Below are 24,114 nucleotides of genomic sequence, written 5' to 3'. Positions count from 1 at the left end.
GTGCTGATTGGTTGGCAAGTGAACTCTGATTGGTAGAGGCATTGCCATGGAGAATGCACCAATTTACAGTAACTGACAGTTAACTGCCAAGCTCTGTTTGAAATTTAAATCAGGCAGCTTGACTCTGATTGGTCAAGGCACTGCCCTGAGGAATGAACCAGCGAATGGCTGTCACTTATTTTGTTCAGCTGAAACAGGCACAATGTACATGTTCTTTCTGTCTGCAAAGAACAGGGCTCTGTATATTAATATATGTAGCTTCCAATACGCACAAATGCACCACACTGCGAGCCCAAATGACAATTTTAAATTGGTTGTCAGCGTAATTCTTAGCACACTGCTGATTATTTAGCAAATGTTGTCCAATTGCGGAATCACATCTAATGTTGGACACTGTTTTGAGTTTTGCAAGCATGGGCTGGTTGGTACGGCCCGTACCTTGCCCATTGCGAACAGAGGAAGGGACAAGTTGTTTGATAGGATCCACCAGTCATTGGGACGAACAGCCTATACACCTGGCATTACACTGGCATCGAAATTTCAAACAAAGCTTGACAGTTAACTGTCAGTCACCGTAAACTGGTGCATTCTACATGGCAACGCCTCTACCAACCAATCAGCATTCTCTTCTCATGCAGTATAAGTTGTCGCTTTCCCTTACATTGGTTATTCTTGCATATTGTCCTGATGAGTGCAAGACGAAAAGCTTCAACAACATATCTCTATTTTCAGCAATTATTGAGCTATTGTTGTCCATTATCCTTCAGCTTCAGAAGGAACCTCTACCACAGTCCGAAAGTAAATTTCCACACACTTAACACCAATCATGTTCGATCTGTGAATGTAAAACATTATTTTGGAATTATGTCTACCAGGAGCCCGAGAACGGATTGCACACATAACCCTCAAGGACGAATGGTAATCATTTCCGTAGTAGCTACCGTCAGTGCACAAAGACTATGTTTCTTCACCTTTAGGACTTGGATTCAAAAATCATACTAGTATGAAATGTCAATATATTGGCTGTACAAGTATAATGAAAGGAAATTAATCTGACTTATCCCAACCCAGTTTCTAGTAGTTTTTTGTTCACATGGGCCCCACAGTGGAAAATTGCTCTTTATTGGCAATCTCATTTCGACAGGCCACAAGATGGCTGATGTGGAAAATGGAGACGACTGCAGCAGGGATGCCCTTTTGAAACTAGGCAAAGACATCTTCATCACTCATTGTGCTGTATCTGACCTGAGAGTGCTTGTTGCCAACACAGGGTCCCTCAATTTAAATTTCAACAAACTCTGGAAAACGTTTCACGACAGAGGCAGCAATTTCTTTGTTTTAAAATATTCAATAATTACATCCGCTTTGTTAAAACAAACTACACAGTTGGTGCTTCCTTAGTTATGAGAAGCATTATGCCTCGAACAGCTGCTTTCATGCTTCTTTCTTATCTGCTTTAAGCAGCAAATGTTATAAAAGTTCACTTTGCACACACTCAGCAATGGCATTATCACTTCAGGAAGCATGCAGGCCATTTGCCTCGATTTAAGATAAATCTGATTATCAGCAGTTTCATGGTTGTTTTATCCTATGGGAGTTCTGCAGTAAGCACTGTTTTTGTTCTGCAGCATGAAGGATCGGGTATGTGGAGAATTTTCAACTTGCTTACATGCCTTGATTTAAATCATTTTGATTCACAGCGACTCTACTGTAATCTGTCAACATCAACTGGGTAAATAAGTCAGCACAATATATGTAACCCACTTGTAACTGAATTGTAAACCAAATTAGCATTACCCATAAGAAAAGCAGGTGATTGTACGCACAGGAGCAAAACCCCCCTCTCCCCCCACCACGCACAAAAGAGTATTTGTCTGAATTTCTAGAAGTGGAGGCTGCAGGAGAACATGGGGAAAACCTGGCAAAGTGGGGAATGCAGACTGCCGTTGCATAATTTTTTTCTTCCGTTTCCTGTCCAGCAGCTGACCAAATTAGCAGCTACAGAGTGTAAAAACCAGCATTAGAAGGCCACGGCCCAGATGTCTTGGAAGGGGGAGGAGGGAGAGCTTGTGGTAGTTGTTGGGCAGGGGGGGGGGCGGGAACAGAGGCTATCATGAGAGGGAGAGCGCAAAGATTGGGACTGGGGTGGGGACTGATTTACCCTTTGTTGGTGGTGGGGGTGGGGAGTGGTGGGGCGAGGAAAGAGAGGGCAGAGGGGAGGCCATAGGCTTCCTTGAGGGGCTGGAGGGAGCACTTCTCCTCCTGACCCACAAGGAGTGCTATAAAATACTTTCCTCATAACTTACTTGAGCCAACAACTCCCACCTCCCTTTTAATGATGGCTTTTACGAGCTGTGGGAAACCTGCACAACTATTAAATCTAAATCAAGCTCCCACCTGCCCTGTGGGAGCTTGATTTAACAAAGCCTCCTACCCCTAGAGGGTGGGACACTCACATGATATGAAACCCGCTGCAGTGAAAACATGCACACACGCAGTGGTCTGGGGATGAGTTCCGGCTTTTATATTTTTAACCCTAACCCTAGTACCTCTCACGCCCGTCATGGGAGGGAGTGGGAGAGGGGATTAATATCAAGGTATGTTGCAAACTACTTCACAAATCGATGAATTACTTTTTGAAGTATATTCCTGCTGTTTAAGAAAATGCAACTGCAAATTTGTGCAACACATGGTCCCATAAACAGCAAAGAAGATAAATTTCCAGTTATCAGGTTTTTTTTTTGGTGATGTAGGCTGAGAGATTAGTATTGGCAAGGACACTGGGAGAAGTCCCATGTTCTTTTTCGAATAGTGCCATGATATATTTTAAGTCCACCTGAACAAGCAGACAGGTTGTTCATGTAACATCTTATCAGAAATACAGCACCCACAACAATGCAGCAGTCTTTAGGTTTGCATTCTGGTATAAACTGAATTATATGCTTAAATCCTGGAGTAGGGCTTGAACCAACTATCTTCTGCTCAGAGGTAAGAATACTACCACTGAGCCAAACTAAAGAGACAGCACTGCTGAGAAAAGTTTTGTTCTGTAACTGAGGCTAATGTACAGTGAGTAAAATCAAACAGCAACAGAACAGAGACCATTACCTGCAGACATTCAACACCTGAGGTCCATTAGAAGGTAAAAAGCTATAACGTACCAACATTAGCCCCCAATTCTACTTGACTTACAACACTGGATCTGCTGTTAGCTTAACGGTTATTTTGCTATGTTAAAAGATGCTATATAAATGCAAGTTGTTAGTTTACTCACTAACTGATCTACAGTTAAATCTGTGTGCATTTTAAACAAGCCACAATACAGGAGAGTAATTTCATTCACCAGTAAGACAGTAAGCAACAGGAGCAGGAGTAAGTGATATACCTCCTCGAGCCTGCTCTGCCATTCAATAAAATCATGGCTGACCATCTACCTCAACTCCACTTCCCCGCACTATCCCCATATCCCTCGATTCCTTTAGTGTCCAAAAATCTCAGTCTCAGTCTTGAAAATACTCAACGACTGAGCATCCACAGCTGTCTGGGATAGAGAATTCCAAAGACATTCAACCCTCTGAGTGAAGAAATTTCTCATCTCAGACCTAAATGACCAACACCTTATCGTGAGACTATGACCCCTACTTCTAGTCTCTCCAGCCAGGGGAAACAGCCTCTCAGCATCGACCCTGTTGCGCCATTTAAGAACTTTATACATTTCAATGAGATCACCTTGCGTTCTTCTAAATTCCAGAGAATATAGGTCTATTCTACTCAATATCTCCTTTTCGGACAACTTTCTCATCCTAGGAATCAATCTAGCAAACCTTCGTGGCACTCTCTCTAAGGCCTTCCTTAGCTAAGGAGGCCAAATCTGGACACAGTACTCCAGGTGCAGTCTCATCAAAGTGCTATATAATTGCAGCAAGACTTCCTTACTCTTAAACGCCAACCCTGTCCCCTTCCTAATTGCTTGTTATACTGCATGCAAACTTTCTGTGACTCTTGTACAATGCCACCCAGGAGCTTCAGACTAATTTCTCATCTTATAAAAATATTGTTATATAAAAATTTTCTTTTCTTACCAGAGTAATTTCACATTTCCTCACATGATACTCCATCTGTCTCCTTCTTACCCACTCACAGAGCCTGTCTATACCCCTTCACAGCTTCTTTGCACTTTCCTCATAGATTATTTTCCCACCGAGCTTGATATCAGCAGCAAACTTGGATACATGATACTCATTGATACAGATTGTAAATAGTTGAGTCACAAGCACTGAGACTTGCAGCACTCCACTAGTTACAACCTGCCAACCTGAAAATGACCTGTTTATTCCTACTCTGCTTTCTGTCTGTTAAACAATCCTTAATCCAAGTTAATGTATTACCCCCAATCTTGTGCAACAGCTCGTGTGGTACCTTAATATTCTTTTGAAAATCCAGATATACAACTTTCACTGGTTCCCCTCAACAACCCTGCTAGTTACACCCTCGAAAAAATACTCAATAGATTTGTCAAACATGATTTTCCCTTTCATAAAGCAAGATTGACTCTGCCTAATCATAATATAATTACTTAAGTGCTCTGTTACCATATCCTAATATGGTTTTCCTACTAGTAATGTCAAGCTAACTGACCTATAGCTCCTGTTTCATCTCTCCCTCCTTTCTTGAACAGTGGGGTTACATTTGCTACCTTCCAATTCACAGGGAGCGATCTAATATCTAGGAGAATTCTCGAAGATGAAAATCAATACATCTACCATCTCTGCAGCTACCTCTTCTAAAATCCTGGGATGCAAGCCATTTTGGCTTTTAATCCCATTAATTTCTCAAGTATTTTTCCTTTGCTAATACTAATTACTTTAAGTTCATCACTCTCATTAGGCCCTTGGTTCACTATTATTTCCAAATTTGTTTGTGTTTTCTCCACTGCGTAGACAGATATTAATATTTGTTTAATGTCTCTGCCACTTCCTATTTCCCATTAAAATTTCTTCTGTCTTTGCCTCTAAGGGACCCACATTGCCTTTTGTTAATCTTTTCCTTTCTACATACACAATCTATTTTTATACTTCCTATTAGTTTAATCTCATTCTATTTTCCCTTTATTTATTCATTGGCCATTGTTTGCTGATTTCTACATCTGTTGCAACCCTCATGCTTACTACACTTTTTGGCGACATTGGAGTCTTTTCTTTTAATCTAATACCATCCCTAACTCTCCAGTTAACCAAGGTTGTACTTATCCCATGGAGTTTTTAATTCCTCAAGGGAATGTATGTTCATTGAATCATCCCAACAAGAAAGAGGCCAAAGAAAACAGTGAATAACGAACTTGCATTAATATGGTCCCTTTCGATCCTCAAAATATCTCAAAGCACTTCACAGCCAATGAATTACTTTTGAAGTGCACTCATTATCATGTGTACTTTGCTTACTTGAATCAGTGGTCTGATGAAAACCAAGCAATTAATAACTATTTTTTGGAGTGAAAAATTGAAAGTGAGTTTTATCTGGACCCTAAAAGGACTGAAAAATGGCATGAAGCAGAAATGTCAAAGACATCAAAACAGAACAAACAGATGATTGTTTACTGTGACAATACTCGTAACAAAAAATATTGTTTGCTTTCATTTACCAAACCATAATATTACATATTAAAAATTTACGCAAAAACAATTTGCACAGATGGTGCAGGATGCAAAACCTACGCAATCTTGGGAGCTTCAATGAGCTTCCGACACCCAGCATAACAAGATCCATGTTTTGTTTATGAACAGGAAGAGAAATTAATCTCAGTAGATTTAATTTCAGTGGCACTCACAATTATCCTTTGAAATCACACACGCATATTACATCAAAGGATACTGAAACTTCTGTCTGTTATTCCTAAATGCCAGAGGTTTATCCTGAGGTCATCAGCTGACATATACGTCTCACAGTCACTGTTGACAGAAATTGAGTTGATGTGATAGGTGTGAGCATTAGCAAAGATCTTCCGTGGAGTCACCTCTACCATCAAATCCATGGGCTTCAGCACTGGCACCTGAAGAGAGAAACAGATTATTATACACTAAAATAAAAGCAAAATACTGCGGATGCTGGAAATCTGAAACAGATTATTATAGTCCAGCTGTGTCCATCAATTCATGGCCAACTAGTAACTATCCTTATTTAATGGAGTCAAGCCCAGTTTCTCTGGAGTTCCGAAGAAGGGTCACTGACCCGAAACGTTAACTCTGCTTCTCTTTCCACAGATGCTGCCAGACCTGCTGAGTGATTCCAGCATTTTTTGTTTTTGTTCTCTGGTGTTGAGTTGGCTCCAAGTTGACATCCACTATGCAGACTATAACCAAATTGATACTTTTCGGCAGTAGATCCAAATTACTCAAGGGTATTGCTGATACCAGTCAGCCAAGTTTATTGGTGGGACCTGGAGAAATAGGCAAGTCACTAGGGCTGGAATTCTTCACATTTAGCTTCAAATAACTCTGCAAAGCAATTTCCTCAGGAGGTGGCCGGTCCCAGTGAGAAAAGTACCAGCAATCTCATCAGTGCTCTGTGTTCACAATCAGCACACTTTTAGTCGGTTAAATTTTAGCATTATGACTACTTAGATGTCCCCAAACTTTGTCTCTTCACAATCCTTTGGGTTTCAGTAAGTGAAGTTATATCTATACAGGGAGGGGGGAAACATTCCATATCAGAGAAATAGGAACTGTGATGCTGTGGATTTCCCAGTAGTTTGATTTGGAGAGTCAAACATAGTGATCAGGGCATCCAGTCTACCAAAAAACTGTGTACAGTAGTATAGCATGGTAATATGATCACCTATTTTCTTTTTGATTTAAGTCAATGGAGAAGAAAATTGAGCAGACTGTAACATAGAACGTCGATTTGAAAAAAAACGTACAAGCTTTTGTCCCAATAAAGCTAGTTAAAATTCACACCATACGCTGCAACGTCATCTACGATTCCTACTGAGCCACTGATCAAGGGGGTGTGCAGTCGTTACAAGAGGCAGCTTGTCCTTATGGAGAAAGAGTGAGCAAGTTGCCATGGATTGCTCCCATCTTTCTACCCAGCATTCACTTATAAAGCAATAGAAAAAGGAGATTGGAAGCAGGTCAGCTGCCCTCTCCACTCTCCCTGACAGAAATGCATCACACTGAGGAGCCCAGAGAAGAAAAATAAACTGGCACAAGATAATAAGATAATACATATTAACAAAAACAATCTCTGCAACCCATGTTTATTTAGGTTTTACTCAGCTTTCCTCAACTGCTTGCAGTAGCATAGTTTATCTCATATCCTAGCCAACTACCACAAATTAATTGGCATAGTTTGTGTGCCTTACTTGCAATGTAATTGTGCTATGCTTGTCAGTAGGAAATAAATCGCATCATCTGAAGCTTTTCCACAATGTCATGCAGACACGTTATCAGTCAGTGTTAACAGGTATGACCTTTTCTCCAAAATGCATTGACAGGCACTCTACTTTATACAGCTACATATCCCTGGCAGCTTTGCTAAATCCCTAGTGATCACTCCTGACAACATCTGGCGTAAAGCCTCATTCCTGCATAAACTGTATTGTAGAAGCGAACAGTATTCAGCCAAACATGCTACCCTCCTATTAGAAAAAAACACTCAAAACAGACTTTTGGCATAAGTACGTCAGAAAGCTTGGTGTTTTACCATGATTGAACAAATCAAATTCTATATCCATAACTTGTGATTGTGTTGGGATTCAGCTTCTGAAATTCTGTTCATTTTTCCATAAAAATCATAGACCGGTGGCCTTGGACATCAAAATAACAGTTAACTACAACAAGAAACTTCAAATAAATTCAACCTGTTCAACCACACACAAACTCATTATACAGACCAAATGTGGAATCACTGCACTACCCTCTTATACAAATAAGGAATGCTGAAATGAAAGCACCATCCAAGGGTCAGATTTACTAAAGGGGTGGTAGGGTAAGGGGAAAGGGAGACATGCCTCCCTACTAGTAGGGAGCAGCTTCCCTGTTGGCACGCCGCCCTGGATTGTAGAAGATGTAAAGTCCACTTTTGCAAATGGCCAGCGATCCAAGAAAATAGGTAGGGTCAAACTCCCCCTCCCACCCCCTCACCCCCCATCCCAAAAATAGGAGCACTTTGGCTTGTTTGTTTTGGGGAATGCTACACAGATTCCTCTAAGCAGCCACCAAGCTGGTCAAGCTCCCTTCCCCACAATGAGTAAAATCTAATTTTAAAAAAAAATGACTTCAACTAGAAGGTCTATAAAATAGACACCACTTTGGATTTGAGAATTACAAAGACATGATATTTGTCATGAAAGTGATATTCAAGGCTATTTGGTCTCAGCACTGCCATTCAGATGGACAGCTCTCTAAACTTAAGAATCAGAGTTTTGGGTAAATATTTAATACATAAATATTTTTTCACAGTGGAAGACACAGAACGTGGAAGTTTTAATTTATATTTGCCACACAAGTGCCAAGCAATAGCCTTTAAGAAAAAAAAAAAGTGGGCAGCACAGTGGTTCGCACCGCAGCCTCACAGCTAGAGTGACCCGGGTTCAGTTCTGGGTACTGCCTGTGCGGAATTTGCAAGTTCTCCCCGTGACCATGTGGGTTTCCGCCGGGTGCTTCAGTTTCTTCCCAGAGCCAAAGACTTGCAGGTTGATAGGTAAATTGGCCATTGTAAATTGCCCCTAGTGTAGGTGGTGGGGATGTGGTAGGGAATATGGGATTAATGTAGGATTAGTATAAATGGGCGGTTGTTGGTCGGCAAGACTCTGTGGGCTGAAGGGCCTGTTTCAGTGCTGTATCTCTAAAATAAAAAAAATAAAAAAAGGACTGTTAAGGCCCCAGAGGGGAGGTCGGCTGTCGTGACAGGTCTGTTTTGTTTAACACTGGTAGATATATCCTGGGTGATGTAAATGCCCCTGATACTGACCCATGCAATTCTTGGGGTAGTCTCCTACAAAGTTGGAGATTTACAAGAAATGATGGGTGGGAGCCCCCGAGGCTGCCTTGTGGAAAATCCTCAAGGTGGTACAGGGAAAACATATAAACTGTGCTCCAACCAAAAATGAAAAAGAAAAAAGGGGCCATCCATAATGCAGTCTGAAGACCACCAGTTTCTCATTCAAAAGCTACTAAAAAATTGAACATAACCTCCTTAAAGAACAAATAAAGTGTTCAAATTGTTATGTGTTGCACCAGTTTTCAGGTGCAAAATGGGTGCAAAGCATACCAATTTAGCAGTGAGATGGTTTGTGCTAGATCTGTGCAAGCATATGGCCCACTGCTAAATTTGTGTAACTCTAATTTTAGATATCATGGGCGGCCTCCTAAATCAGAAACTAAGCACCATAACTATGCATAATGTGGGCCAAGCACCCTGCTGAAGAGCTCCATCCAGAAATTAGTTGGTGATGAGAAAGGCAGGCGTTCGGTCTGCCTTGCTCAGGATTCTTTGGCAGCCCCTTGGCTGCCAAAAGGTATGCTAATTTTTTTTGTTTCAATGAAGCCAAGAAGAGCAGGAGTGTTCCTCCAATTACAGGATTCACGACCGGCCACCTTATGTTGCCCTCTCCAATCCGTTGTCAGTACCCTAGAATGTACTTTGTTTCAGATTAGGCAAAGGTTGTAGATAAGGGAGATAAAGGAGGAAAATTGCTGGTTAGACAGCTGAATTAGATGGAATAAGTTGCAGAAACATCACCACAGCCTTGGAGAAATTCAACTTCAGCCCTGGATTCATCAGGTGGTTCAGAATTATGTATGTGACTCATTTAGCGTCAGCAACATAAAATGGTATCATCTCCGCTTTCCGTATTTGGCAAGGGACTCAAGGAAATGATTTCCATTCAACAAATTACTCTATCACAGTTTAGGGATTACAGTTAAGGGATAAAGAATATAACATATACTTACATGTACGGTCCACACGGGCATAATCATTGTCACAACGCTTTACCTATTATTAGAGGTTAAAGTGTCCAAAGGAGGTAAATCTATATAAATCCTTAGCAAGATCCCACACTGAGAAATTTTGGTCCCCATTTTATTGGAAGGATATTGTGGTAATAGAGAGGATAAAGTGCAGATTTACTAGAATTCTGCCTACAATGAAAGACTTGCAAATTGGGCTGTTCTTGAGAACAGTGGAGATTATGGGGTGATTTGATAGATGTTTAAAATTATGAAGGGATAGGACAGGATAGACAGTTGTTTCCAGTAATTGAGGAGTCTTATATAAAGGGACATGGTATAAGATTAAATGCAACAGTCTGAGAGCAGGAGAGACCTTTTTGTGAGTCTCAGTTACCGATTGACGCAGAGAGTATGCCAACATTTAACAATAGGTCAGAGGGGAGGTTAAAGGAATGGGAAAAATTGAGAAGAGAACAGAGTGGACATATGGGGATTAGGACAATGCTTTGCAGAGGATAAACACCAATAAACACTGGTTGGACCAAGTAGCATATTTCTACGTAGTGATTTCTGTGCAATTCTATTTAAAGTTACTGGCTGCTATTCAAGACGAAATTGAGAGATAGAAAGTTCTCCCTTTATTAACTGGCAGGATGAACAAACTCAAATTGGACATATTGACGAGGCAGAATTGTATTTTTAATATGATTCCTCTAGAACTGCAAACACACTAGTTCAAGGCGATCAGACTGATGTTACTGAACTTTCTTTGGGAAGGGCAAAATCACAAATATTAAAGTTACATAAACTGTAGGAGGACAAAACGAAGGGTGGATTAGTTCTGCTAAAGTAAACATTATGATTGAGAGTTGAAACTTGCATACATAGCACACGATCCATGGCAAAAAATCTGTGGACTAATTTTAGCTGTAGAGTGGTACAATACTTGAAAGTAATAGTTCTTAAGGTTTGAACAAAGGATTGAAGTCTGAATGAAATAATATATTGCTTTTGTCAATGAGCACTGATTTAACGCATTTTATAGCAGTTGCTTGATGGAGTAATCATTATTCTAATCTATAGGGTAATTATTTTCAACAACTGGGTGAAATCAGGAATCAATGGTGCAAGGATGTATATAATGGAGAGTTTCTCTAATCATTCCAATAGGTAAGTCAGGAATTAAAGCTGTCTGTAAGCAATTTGATGCTCAGCAGAGTGTAAAAGGATCATCTTCAGATCCTCAGAGCTTGACAATTTTAGCCAGCAAGAAACCAGCAAACTGTACCTTGCAGAAAAAGGCCGTAAAATATTGAATAAGGTGGGGAACAATAGAATTTACAAACTCCAAAAGCTCCAGAATAATCCTGGGTTTGAATTCATACATCTTGACCAGATAACAATTTTGTTTAATGAACATTATAGCATCTGGCACCATGAGGGTAAAGTTGATTCAGTTGAGGATCATTCACAGAGTTTATTAAATTCCATACTGAATGGCTACACTAAGCTACTCATCAATACTTCTTCATATACTGCAGCAGTGCTTTAAACCTCCCCTTTCTGGGGGTGGGGGAGGGGGAGGGGCGGTGGTGTCACCTTAAGCAGACGAGGGAGCACAGCTATTGACAATGCCCCTAAAATACATTTATTGGGATTAATGCTGAGAGTAAAAATTCTACTGTGTTATTAAGGCTGATTCTATCAGCACAACACGGTAGAGTGTTCTAGTGTGATGTTCACTAAAGTTACTTAGATATTCCTGATGGGTGAATGTAATCCTTGTAAATATGGATCTGAAAATGCTTTACATTTTCTAATATAGGGAAAGTAGAACTACAAGATAAAGAACATGATATCGAAGGGAATAGGATGAAACTACAATGGGATATACTGGGTCGATCCTGGGCTGTGGCACAGCATCTCCTGCTTTTGTTTCCCTCTATATTTCATTCTTTCCCTTCTCATGATTTCTTTCTTGTTTCTGTTTAGCAGGTAAATTGGAAGGGGGCTTCCAATCCTATAAAATGATGCAAGGGTCGTCTGGAATATTTCTGCCATACCATCATATTGACTTTTTACATGTTGGATCAGATGTTCCATTATTGAATTGATGTTATGAGAGAGGTGGCACCGTTTCCTGTTAGTTTCTATTTTTGGTCCCAAATAAAATGCAACCCCAATCATTTTTTTTTTTTTGCAGATTTAAGTATATAAACATTTCTAATTAGCTTAAATGGTTATTTTCACCAGCCTCTTTTTGATTTTTTTTTAGCTTCAGTTTAGTGCTGCTTTCTGATGCATGGAATGTTAAATGTGCATATTCCACTCTATCTATGTATAGTTTGTCAACTGCATATTTATTTCTTTTGGGAATCAACTGAATTACCCTAACAATTTACCTCATGACTGCTGTAACAGACACATGAACAAAATCAAGAAAAATCAATCATTTCCATGTCTATTTTCTACTCACTCCATGAAAAAAATATATAGTTCTTGGTAAGAGCAATGTCTGAGGTAAGTGGATCTTGCCTGAATTGAGAAGCTCCCATCAGCATCTAAACAGCTAACAGCTTCTGGATCTTTTAACAAGGATTCATTAAATCCCCATAAAATGACTACATTAGATCAAATGCCAAATCAGTTCAAGCAATGTAATGATAACAGTAATAGAAGTATTCCTTAACGGTGGTACTTTGACTTGACGATTGCAACTAACTTAAAATGACTGCTGTAGGGAGGGGTGAAAAATTAAAATAACCACATCCCTTGGGATGACAGCCTCCAGGCATTAGTCATCTCTGTTCCATTTATTGGTAGAGTCATCATTCTGGGTCCCGGACAGCAGGCCAAAGGTGTTAGAAATGTCAACCGAAAAAGTTGCCAATTTAAAAAGTAGCGTACAATTGAAAAACAAGCCTGAATAAAGGCTTTTAACCAAGGTTACTGCTTCAAGGTGGTCAAATAAGTTAACATCCTTTTAATTATACTGAATTTCAGGATAGGTTTGATGTTTCGAGATCACATTCCCACCAGTTTGTTTTTCTGTGAAAACTGAGGCCTGATGGACTAATGCAAGATATGTAAAAAGAAAAAGTGCAGTGGGACATTAATTTGTCATGCCTTAAGCTACTTTTATACATAATAATGCATAAATTGTATCATAGGTTAAAAAAAAAAGACAAAAAGAATGCAAAAAAAATTGAATTTTTGACACTTATGTTGCTGTATTTGCCTCCATTATTAATGTACGGTGATTCTTTCCCTGTCATGCATTTTCTGATATTTTGCCATGCTTTCTCTCAAGATAAAGTTTTGATGGAACCGTCCTGTTAAAAATTTAGCCTAATTATGTACCGTTCCAAATTGCACACATGTGCTTGTGAAATCTCATTCTTTCACCCCAAGTGCAAAGTCATGGAGACTGAACTAGTGAAATTAGAAAACTCAATGCAATGAACTATTGTTTGAGCTGGAAAAAAAACATGCAAAATAAAGTGTGATGTGAACAGTTAAATGAAAAATGTCACTGAATAAAATAAAAATATACACCCATGCCTTGTATTAAGGGTTTGGGGGCCTGGATAGAGGGTTCACTTCTGTGCAAGCAGGCCATAATGTGCAAGTGGCTGAGCCACCTTTTAACTTTGAGACGTTGTAATGAGGGATATTGTTCTCTTACCCACTGCTTCCCCAACACTACAGAATGCAGTACAAACTTTCAGTCTCGTCCCATTATTGCCAATTCACCAATCCTCATTCTTGGTTCAGACCTTCTTAGGAAAGAAAGAAAAGCTTGTATTTATATAGCATTTTGCATGATCTCAATGTCCCAAAGTGTTTTGCAGCCAATTGGGTACTTTTGAAGTGTAGTCACTGTTGTAATATGGGAAATGTGGAAGTCAATTTGCACACAGCATCTCCCACGGGCTGCAATGGGATAATTGCCAGATAATGTTTTGGATACTGTTGCGGGAGACGACTTACCAGGGGTAAGCAATGGGGTACAGGTCTCTGGCACAGAGTCTGTCCCTGTTGCTCAGAAGGGAAGGGGGAAGAGGAGCAGAGCATTAGTCATTGGGGACTCCATAGTTAGGGGAACGGATAGGAGTTTCTGTGGGAACGAGAGAGACTCACGGTTGGTGTGTTGCCTCCCAGGTGCCAGGGTTCGTGATGTCTCGGAACGTGTTTTTGGGATCCTTAAGGGGGAGGGGGAGCAGCCCCAAGTCGTGGTCCACATAGGCACCAACGACATAGGTAGGAAGAGAGATGGGGATTTAAGGCAGAAATTCAGGGAGCGAGGGTGGAAGCTTAGAGCGAGAACAAACAGAGTTGTTATCTCTGGGTTGTTGCCCGTGCCACGTGATAGCGAAGCGAGGAATAGGGAGAGAGAGGAGTTGAACACGTGGCTGCAGGGATGGTGTAGGAGGGAGGGCTTTGGTTTCCTGGATAATTGGGGCTCTTTCTGGGGTAGGTGGGACCTCTACAAACAGGATGGTCTTCACCTGAACCAGAGGGGTACCAATATCCTGGGGGGAAGATTTGCTAGTGCTCTTCGGGGGGGTTTAAACTAATTCAGCAGGGGAATGAGAACCTAAATTGTAGTTCCAGTGTACAGGATGTTGAGAGTAGTGAGGTCAGGGATAAGGTTACAAGGACGCAAGAGGGCACTGGCAAGCAAGAACTTGGTTTAAAGTGTGTCTACTTCAACGCCAGGAGCATCCAGAATAAAGTGGGTGAGCTTGCAGCATGGGTTGGTACCTGGGATCTCGATGTTGTGGCCATTTCGGAGACATGGGTAGAGCAAGGGCAGGAATGGATGTTGCAGGTTCCGGGATTTAGATGTTTCAGTAAGAACAGAGAAGATGGTAAAAGAGGGGGGGGGTGTGGCATTGTTAATCAAGGAGAGTATTACAGCGACAGAAAGGACGTTTGAGGACTCGTCTACTGAGGTAGTATGGGCCGAGGTTAGAAACAGGAGAGGAGAGGTCACCCTGTTGGGAGTCTTCTATAGACCTCCGAATAGTTCCAGAGATGTAGAGGAAAGGATAGCGAAGATGATTCTCGACAGGAGCGAGAGTAACACGGTAGTTGTTAAGGGGGACTTTAACTTTCCAAATATTGACTGGAAATACTATAGTTCGAGTACTTTAGATGGGTCAGTTTTTGTCCAGTGTGTGCAGGAGGGTTTTCTGACACAGTATGTAGACAGGCCAACCAGGGGCGATGCCACATTGGATTTGGTACTGGGTAATGAACCCGGTCTGGTGTTAGATTTAGATGTAGGTGAGCACTTTGGTGATAGTGATCACAATTCGGTTAGGTTTACCTTAGCGATGGGCAGGGACAGGTATATACCGCAGGGCAAGAATTATAGCTTGGGGAAAGGAAATTATGATGCGATCAGGCAAGATTTAGGATGCGTAGGATGGGGAAGGAAACTGCAGGGGATGGGCACAATCGAAATGTGCAGCTTATTCAAGGAGCAGCTACTGCGTGTCCTTGATAAGTATGTACCTGTCAGGCAGGGAGGAAGTTGTCGAGCGAGGGAGCCGTGGTTTACTAAAGAAGTTGAAGCGCTCGTCAAGAGGAAGAAGGGGGCTTATGTTAGGATGAGACGTGAAGGCTCAGTTAGGGCGCTTGAGAGTTACAAGCTAGCCAGGAAGGATCTAAAGGGAGAGCTTAGAAGAGCAAGGAGAGGACACGAGAAGTCATTGGCGGATAGGATCAAGGAAAACCCTAAGGCTTTCTATAGGTATATCAGGAATAAAAGAATGACTAGAGTTAGATTAGGGCCAATCAAGGATAGTAGTGGGAAGTTGTGTGTGGAATCAGAGGAGATAGGGGAAGCGTTAAATGAATATTTTTCGTCAGTATTTGCAGTAGAGAAAGAAAATGTTGTCGAGGAGAATACTGAGATACAGACTACTAGGCTAGATGGGATTGAGGTTCACAAGGAGGAGGTGTTAGCAATTTTGGAAAGTGTGAAAATAGATAAGTCCCCTGGGCCAGATGGGATTTATCCTAGGATTCTCTGGGAAGCCAGGGAGGAGATTGCAGAGCCTTTGTCCTTGATCTTTATGTCGTCATTGTCGACAGGAATAGTGCCGGAAGACTGGAGGATAGCAAATGTTGTCCCCTTGTTCAAGAAGGGGAGTAGAGACAGCCCTGGTAATTATAGACCTGTGAGCCTTACTTCGGTTGTGGGTAAAATGTTGGAAAAGGTTATAAGAGACAGGATTTATAATCATCTTGAAAAGAATAAGTTCATTTGCGATAGTCAGCACGGTTTTGTGAAAGGTAGGTCGTGCCTCACAAACCTTATTGAGTTTTTCGAGAAGGTGACCAAACAGGTGGATGAGGGTAAAGCCGTGGATGTGGTGTATATGGATTTCAGTAAGGCGTTTGATAAGGTTCCCCACGGTAGGCTATTGCAGAAAATACGCAAGTATGGGGTTGAAGGTGATTTAGAGCTTTGGATCAGAAATTGGCTAGCTGAAAGAAGACAGAGGGTGGTGGTTGATGGCAAATGTTCATCCTGGAGTTTAGTTACTAGTGGTGTACCGCAAGGTTCTGTTTTGGGGCCACTGCTGTTTGTCATTTTTATAAACGACCTGGATGAGGGTGTAGAAGGGTGGGTTAGTAAATTTGCGGATGACACGAAGGTCGGTGGAGTTGTGGATAGTGTCGAAGGGTGTTGTAGGGTACAGAGGGACATAGATAGGCTGCAGAGCTGGGCTGAGAGATGGCAAATGGAGTTTAATGCAGAGAAGTGTGAGGTGATTCACTTTGGAAGGAGTAACAGCAATGCAGAGTACTGGGCTAATGGGAAGATTCTTGGTAGTGTAGATGAGCAGAGAGATCTTGGTATCCAGGTACATAAATCCCTGAAAGTTGCTACCCAGGTTAATAGGGCTGTTAAGAAGGCATATGGTGTGTTAGCCTTTATTAGTAGGGGGATCGAGTTTCAGAGCCACGGGGTCATGATGCAGCTGTACAAAACTCTGGTGAGGCCGCACCTGGAGTATTGCGTGCAGTTCTGGTCACCGCATTATAGGAAGGATGTCGAAGCTTTGGAAAGGGTGCAGAGGAGATTTACTAGGATGTTGCCTGGTATGGAAGGAAGGTCTTACGAGGAAAGGCTGAGGGACTTGGGGTTGTTTTCGTTAGAGAGGAGGAGGAGGAGAGGTGACTTAATAGAGACATACAAGATAATCAGAGGGTTAGATAGGGTGGATAGTGAGAGTCTTTTTCCTCGGATGAGGATGGCAAACACGAGGGGACATAGCTTTAAGTTGAGGGGTGAAAGATATAGGACAGATGTCAGAGGTAGTTTCTTTACGCAGAGAGTAGTAGGGGCGTGGAACGCCCTGCCTGCAACAGTAGTAGACTCGCCAACTTTAAGGGCATTTAAGTGGTCATTGGATAGACATATGGATGTAAATGGAATAGTGTAGGTCAGATGATCGGCGCAACATCGAGGGCCGAAGGGCCTGTACTGCGCTGTAATGTTCTAATTCTAATGTTGTTACTAATGTTGGTTGAGGATCAAATATTGGCCTCTTATCCTATTCTTCTCTTCTCGATCTTCCACAGCTGTCAACTCCTTTGAATCTCTCCATCTTCTTCCTTCAATCCTCTGGCTTTGTCCTCTTTCCCCATCATCCCCTTGAACTAATTTTCCCTTCCTCCCACCCCTTCTAATTTCCATCACCATGATCTCACATTTGCTGACTCAGGCTTTGGGGCCTGGGGTCACCTGGCTGCATGTGTCAACCTCAGTCCACGCCATTCATGTACTGACATCTCGAGCATCATTTCTGACACTGACTTTCACTGCATAGAGTCTGGAATTTGTCTCACTTGCACATGCATGATGCCCATATGTGCAGAAGACACAAATTCTCAATTTTCTGGAGTGCATGTCAGTTGTTGACAGAAATGCTACAGGAATCACAGTGTGAAAGGTGCAATTCATTAAAGCAAATCCTTTGCTCCAAGTGTAGACGGTTGGCAACTATGCATGAATCGCTGGATCAAGTACACCACTTCCAATTCCTCCCCCAAAAATGGTTCTGCTACAAGGCCAACCTATCCAGGAACATCAGTACTGATGCAAGAGTGTTTATACTTGAGATAATGCACAGGTTGCCTTCTGATAGAATAAACCTTTACAGTACGGGAGAAAACAATCATGCCTGCACTGGCTCACTGAAAGAATTTCCCACTTAGCTCCATTTCTGTACCCTTTCCCTCCAGCCTGTAAAATGTTTCTTGTAATTATTTATCCACTTTCCTTCTTAAAGCTATTATGAATTCTGCATCCACCACTGTTTTTGGAAAGACAACATTTTTGTTAACACATCCGTCCCCCCTACACTGCGTTCTGATCTTCTCAGAATGTTATCTATCATTATTCTGAGAGAATATGGATATTGAGAGACCAATGGACCAAAATAGCAACGCACATTTTTAATTATATAGAAACCTGCAGATCACAGACACCCCACCTTCTTTTCAATTTTGCAGCTTCATGACCCATGAGATGGGTTTCCATGTGAAGTGTTACATTTGAATGTTTAACATGCAGCTTGGCTAATATCTTAGATCATTGAATCAAAATTAATTGCCTTCACGCTCGGAGAGGTGATTCTAATAGCTATGATTCTAATAGCGATCTGCATAGGGGCTGTCATCATTGCTGAGCTATGTAACAAAATAAATGGCTCTATCCTCCAAGATTCCAGATAAAAATAATCCACCTCCAACTACAAAACTGACTATACGTTAAGCTGCAAAGCAGCAGATAAAAGGAGCGTGCTGTGTGATATCTAAACACGAGATTAAAGATACACTAGAGTCATAGAGTTATACAGCACAGAAACAGGCCCTTCTGCCCACCGTGTCCGTGCCAGCCATCAAGCCTATCTATGCTAATCCCCACGTACAACTGTAAGAAGTGTCGAACATGAAATTAAAAATACAGGCGATTTTACATGTAGATCACTTCATGCCAAATGCTCCTAAATTGCAGACTACCTAACAGTTACAAATATAAACAACCCCAACCATTTCCCCCTTCCCACTGTTACTCCAAGATGGAATAGGCCTAATTTTCCAAAAGCCTGATTAACTTTGACATCTTTGGTATCAGGAGGAGTCTAACCAGGTGGAAGAGTTAGAAAACAATCTCCTTACAAGGGACACAAGAACTCATCAGGAGTAAAAGCACCAGAAATTCCATAAAAGAAAGGAATCTGGGAAGTATAATAAATAGGAAAAATTATGAAGGACAAGGATCACAACAAACACCTCCTTCACTTCACTCAGTGGTTTCAGCTAAAATTAACTGGTTAAAATAAGTAAGCCCAATTGGTAAATCAGCCCGAATCTCTCTACATTACAACATAAGAACAGTAACGATATCTCCTAAACCATTAGCTTAAACAAACAGTGGGAAACAATTCTACACACTGCTATTTGTAGTGAAATTCTAAACATGTGTAGAAATAATACATTCACAATTTTATTACAACTATATTTCTAGTGATATTTTTCTAAACATCTTCCACATTACAAAACATTGCAAGGTGCTTTACAAAGGGACACAATAGGATGAGAATGCCCAATAACCTTGTAAACCAAGAACAACTACACCTGGCATAGATTGAAACCTTTACCCATTTGTATCTTGGCTAAGGGTGTAATGTTTACCTATGCAACAATTTGCATTTATATAGCACCTTTAACATAATAAAACATCCCAAGGCACTGCACCAGAGCATTATAAAACAAAATATGACATCAAGCCACAAAAGGGGATATTAGGTCAGGTGACCAAAAGCTTGGTCAAAGAGGTAGGTTTCAAGGCGTGCCTTCAAGGAGGAAAGCGAGGTGAAGAGGTATAGGGAGGGTATTCCAGAGCTTGTGGTCGAGGCAACTGAAGGCACGGCCTCCAATGGTGGAGCAATTAAAAGCAGGGATGCACAAACGGCCAGAATTAGAGGGTTGGCATCCTTCCATCTATGAAAGATGGAGACGTTACCAATCCATTTAGGTGGGGTTTCTTCTCTTGGTGCATCTTAGCTGATGGTTGTCAAGGCCAATCCTCGAGAGGCAGTTCTGCTACAAGTGCCGCACATGAAGCTGCAGGTGATACTGTGTCTTTGGAATTCTCTTCCTCAAAAGGTGGTGGAAGCAGAGTCTTTGAATATTTTTAAGATAGAGGTAGATAGATTCTTGATAAGCAAGGGGATGAAAGGTTATCGGGGGTAGGTGGAAATGTGGAGTAATCAGTTCAGCCATTAACTTATTGAATGGCAAAGCAGGCTCGAGGGGCCTTCTCCTGCTCCTAATTCGTATGTTGGTATCTTTGATGTTGGTGCCGGTTGCCAAGTGACTGTAGCAAACGGTCATCGTGGTAGTGCACACCAGTCCATACGGCATGTCGTTATTTCCCTCTTTCACCAGCTTGTGACTCCAAGATGCAATAGTCAACATTTAGAGCATTTATGTCACGCTTGCAAGCATCCTTGAAGCGGAGCTTTGGGCACCCCACTGGTTGTCTGGCCCTGGCTACATCACCATACAGAAGGTGCTTGGGTATGCAACAGTCTTCCATCCTGCAGAGATGTCTGATTCACCAAAGCTGCCTCTGTTTGATCAGTGCCAACACACTTGGGAGCTCTGCCTTTGAGAGGACTGTCGCATTTGTGACTTTATTCTGCCAAGATATAACCATAATGCATTGCACACAGCGAGGATAGAAATTACAGAGCTTCTTTTCCTGGTAGCTATAAGTTGCCCATGTTTCACAATCATACAGCAAAGTGCTGAGAACACAGGCTTTCTAAACCATCAGCTTGGTCCTAAGGCTCAGTTTGGTGTTATTCCATGTGCATTTTGCAAGTTCGCTAAAGGTTGTAGTTGCTTTCCCTATGTGTGTATCGAGCACTGCATCAAGCGGCAGATTGTCTGTCACCATGGACCAAAAGGTAGCAGAATTTGCTAACCACTTCCAGTGGGCTGTTATTTAGTGTGATCAGGGGTGGAGATGCAACACCTTGTCCCATGACCATGGTTTTCTTGACACTTATAGTCAAGGAGAACATGTTACAGGCACGGGAGAGACAGTCCATGAGTCTTTGTAGTTGAGTTTCTGTGTGAGTGATAAGTGCAGCATCACCAGCGCAGAGGAGTTCTCTGATCAGAACGCGATGTGTTTTTGTCTGCGCTTTCAGCCTTGATAGATTGTAGAGCCTGTCATCTGACCTAGTGTGCAAATCAACACCTTCCATACCTGCAGGGATGGCAAAGGTCTGGAGCATGGAGAAGATGCCAAACAGAGTGGGGGCTAAGACACAACCCTGTTTCACTCCAATCTTCACTCCAGAACTGTCGGAAGTGGAGGCATCAAACCTTACAGTGCAGTGCATGTTATCACGGAAGGAGCAGATGAGACTGAGGAGCTTCGGTGGACAGCCAATTTTTCCCAATATCTTATAGATCCCTGCTCTGCTGACAGTGTTGAATGCCTTAGTGAGATCCATGAAAGTAAGGTAAAGGATATACTCTGTTCCCTACACTTCTCTTGTAGCTGGCATATGGAGATCATCTTATCCACAGCAGATCTGCCGGCACAGAAGACGCAGTATGCTTCTGGGTACACTGGGTCTACAAGCAAATGGAACCTTTTAAGTATGACCTCAGCAAAGGCCTTCCTCATGACACTAAGGAGCGAGATGCCTTGTAGTTGCTGCAGTCTCCTCTGTCGCCTTTGGTTCTGTATAGTGTGATCAGTTTGGCATCATGCAACTCCTGTGGAACAGAGCCTACTTTCCAGAAGAGGAGCAGATCACAAAGGTGTGACAAGAGATGGAACTTTCGGCGATGAGCAGCTTGGCTGGGATTCTGTCCTTGCCGGGTGCCTTTCTGATCGCTGGGTAGTCTATGGCCTTCTCGACCTCCAGTGATGAGGGTTCTTCATCTAACTCATCCATGACAGGAAGTTGCGAACAAGTGCAGACTGGGAGATGTCTGACTCACAGAAGTACAGCTATCAATAGTGTTTAACCCAATGGGACATCTGCAAATTAGAGGAGCGCAGATTTCTTGGATGGTTGTGGAGCCAGAGGAGATTACAGAGATAGGGAGGAGTGAGGCCAGGGAGGGAATTGAAAACAAGGTTAAGAACTTTAAAATCAAGACGTTGCTTGACCAGGGGTCAATGTAGGTCAGTGAGCACAGGGGCATTAGGGGAATGGGATGGTGTGCGTTAAGACATGGGCAGTAGTTCTGGATGACCTCAAGTTTATGGAGAGTTGAACGTGGGAGACCAGCCAGGAGTATATTGGAATAGCCAAGTCCAGAGGTAACAAAGGCATGAATGAGGGTTTCAGCAGCAGATGGCCGATACAAACCTACCATCTATATAGCAAAGCTAAAACAATAGCATCAGACTCATCTACATACAAGGTTACATAAACCTGAAAGATCAACTCATTTCTGCCACAGTCCCTTCCTAACAAATCTAGTGACGATTATGTCCCGCACCTGAGGAAATTGAAGCAACTTGCAATAAAACTTGCTGACCTGATCACTAAAACTTTCTGCAATGGGAAGGAATTAAGTCTTCAGAAGTGATGCAGGAAGCTTTCAGCATCTGGTTGAGGAAATCCAGACCATCATTTAGAAGAAAATGGAAGGTTTACCAGGAAACCTTGACTGATGCTCTGGGGATGTTTGAAAATTCGACATTTGAACTGTCCAAGTTCTGACAAAGGGTCTCCATATAAAATATTGACTTATCTTTCCTTTTCAGATGCTGTTTCACCCACTGTGCTTCAAACATTTTCTGCTTTTCATTCAGATTCACAGCATTGCACTTTTTAAAACAAATGTGAACTATTCAATTTCTGCACGAGGTCTTAAACCATCATCTGCAGGTGAGCAGACCCAAGCACAGCAATTCCAAAAAAAAAAATCAACCTTCAGGTTATCTAGAAGAGATAGGATCCATTTTCTCTGAAGATTAAACTCAAAGAAGGGCCATAGAGGAAGGATAAAGAGCTTTTATTTCTAGCAACGATCATCCCCATGGGTTTTACTGCTTTGGGAGTATGGTAAATAATACCAGGAATTGGTATCTACTATTTGGTCTCAATCTAGTGCTGGTGGCCAATTGTGGTTTATGACGAGTTCCAAACCTGAGCAGTTTATCTCACCTCAGCATAGAAAAAGCAGAGGATATTACTGCAGGTTCTTTAAATCTGATTATATTTACTGATCAGAAATTCAACAGTCGTGAGAATATTCACAAAGCTTTAATTATGACTGACTCACACTATAGCAGTCGCAGACAGCCATTAAACACCTGCAGCTTTTAGCTGCGAGCTGCCTTTGGATTACTTCAGTTTTGGATCATCTTGATTAATAGCGACATCACTCTATCACAGTTCCCACCGCACTCCAATACTGACACAATTAGCACCAGCTTGTCCAACTTGTCCTGCTTTTTGACAGCTATAAAGAATGAGCAGCAGACAGATGCTCAAACCCACCACAGACCAGCAGATAAAACAGTTTTCGTCTGCCTCCATTCAACGGCAAACAAAAGCAGGTTAGCTGGAAGGGTTTTTTTTTCTGTTCCTTTATTTAAAAACTGCAGTAAAACAAAGGCTCAAACTATACATACTGACACTTGGTATGCAGAATGTTAAATCTCACATCCATTTTAAATATGAACAGGAACAGTATATGACTTGTGACATAGCAAAATGCTAATTGACAGGCCTGGGGAGAAGTCCAGAGGAGGCCTTACAAAGGCCTTTGTGGGGAAGGTTGGGATGGAGATTGGAAGGCTCGTGGAGTGGTGGTTGATGGCAGGGCGTCATCCAAACAGGCACACTGGATCCAGGAGAAAGGTGGAAAGGCGCTTACCTCCAGGATCACACAATCCTCATCTGAATTTAGTTGCCAGCCGTCCGCAATTAAATTCAAAATGGTGAGCACAAATGAGGTTAGCAGACTCAGTATAATATTTAAAGTGCTAACCCATCTCCTTGGAATGGGTTAATCACCCAGGCCTCATCCTGCCTCAGTTAAAACCGGAAGTAGGCAGGTTGGGATCAGGATTCAGATTTTTAACACTTGAATCTTC

The 24,114-nt window shown here is 41.8% G+C and overlaps 1 protein-coding gene across 1 annotated transcript in view; it reads right to left on the bottom strand.

Moving 5' to 3' along the window:
• LOC137359245 (serine/threonine-protein phosphatase 2A 55 kDa regulatory subunit B gamma isoform) overlaps positions 1–24,114 on the bottom strand; it is a 243,410-nt gene that overhangs the window by 98,859 nt on the left and 120,437 nt on the right. Inside the window, exon 5 of the mRNA XM_068025323.1 lies at positions 5,872–6,049. Coding sequence (XP_067881424.1) covers positions 5,872–6,049 — 178 coding nt within the window. The remainder of the gene's footprint in view (positions 1–5,871; positions 6,050–24,114) is intronic.

Source organism: Heterodontus francisci, chromosome 1 (genome assembly GCF_036365525.1).
Source record: "Heterodontus francisci isolate sHetFra1 chromosome 1, sHetFra1.hap1, whole genome shotgun sequence".
Taxonomy (NCBI): Eukaryota; Metazoa; Chordata; class Chondrichthyes; order Heterodontiformes; family Heterodontidae; genus Heterodontus; species Heterodontus francisci.
This window is presented reverse-complemented; position numbering and strand designations above follow the sequence as displayed.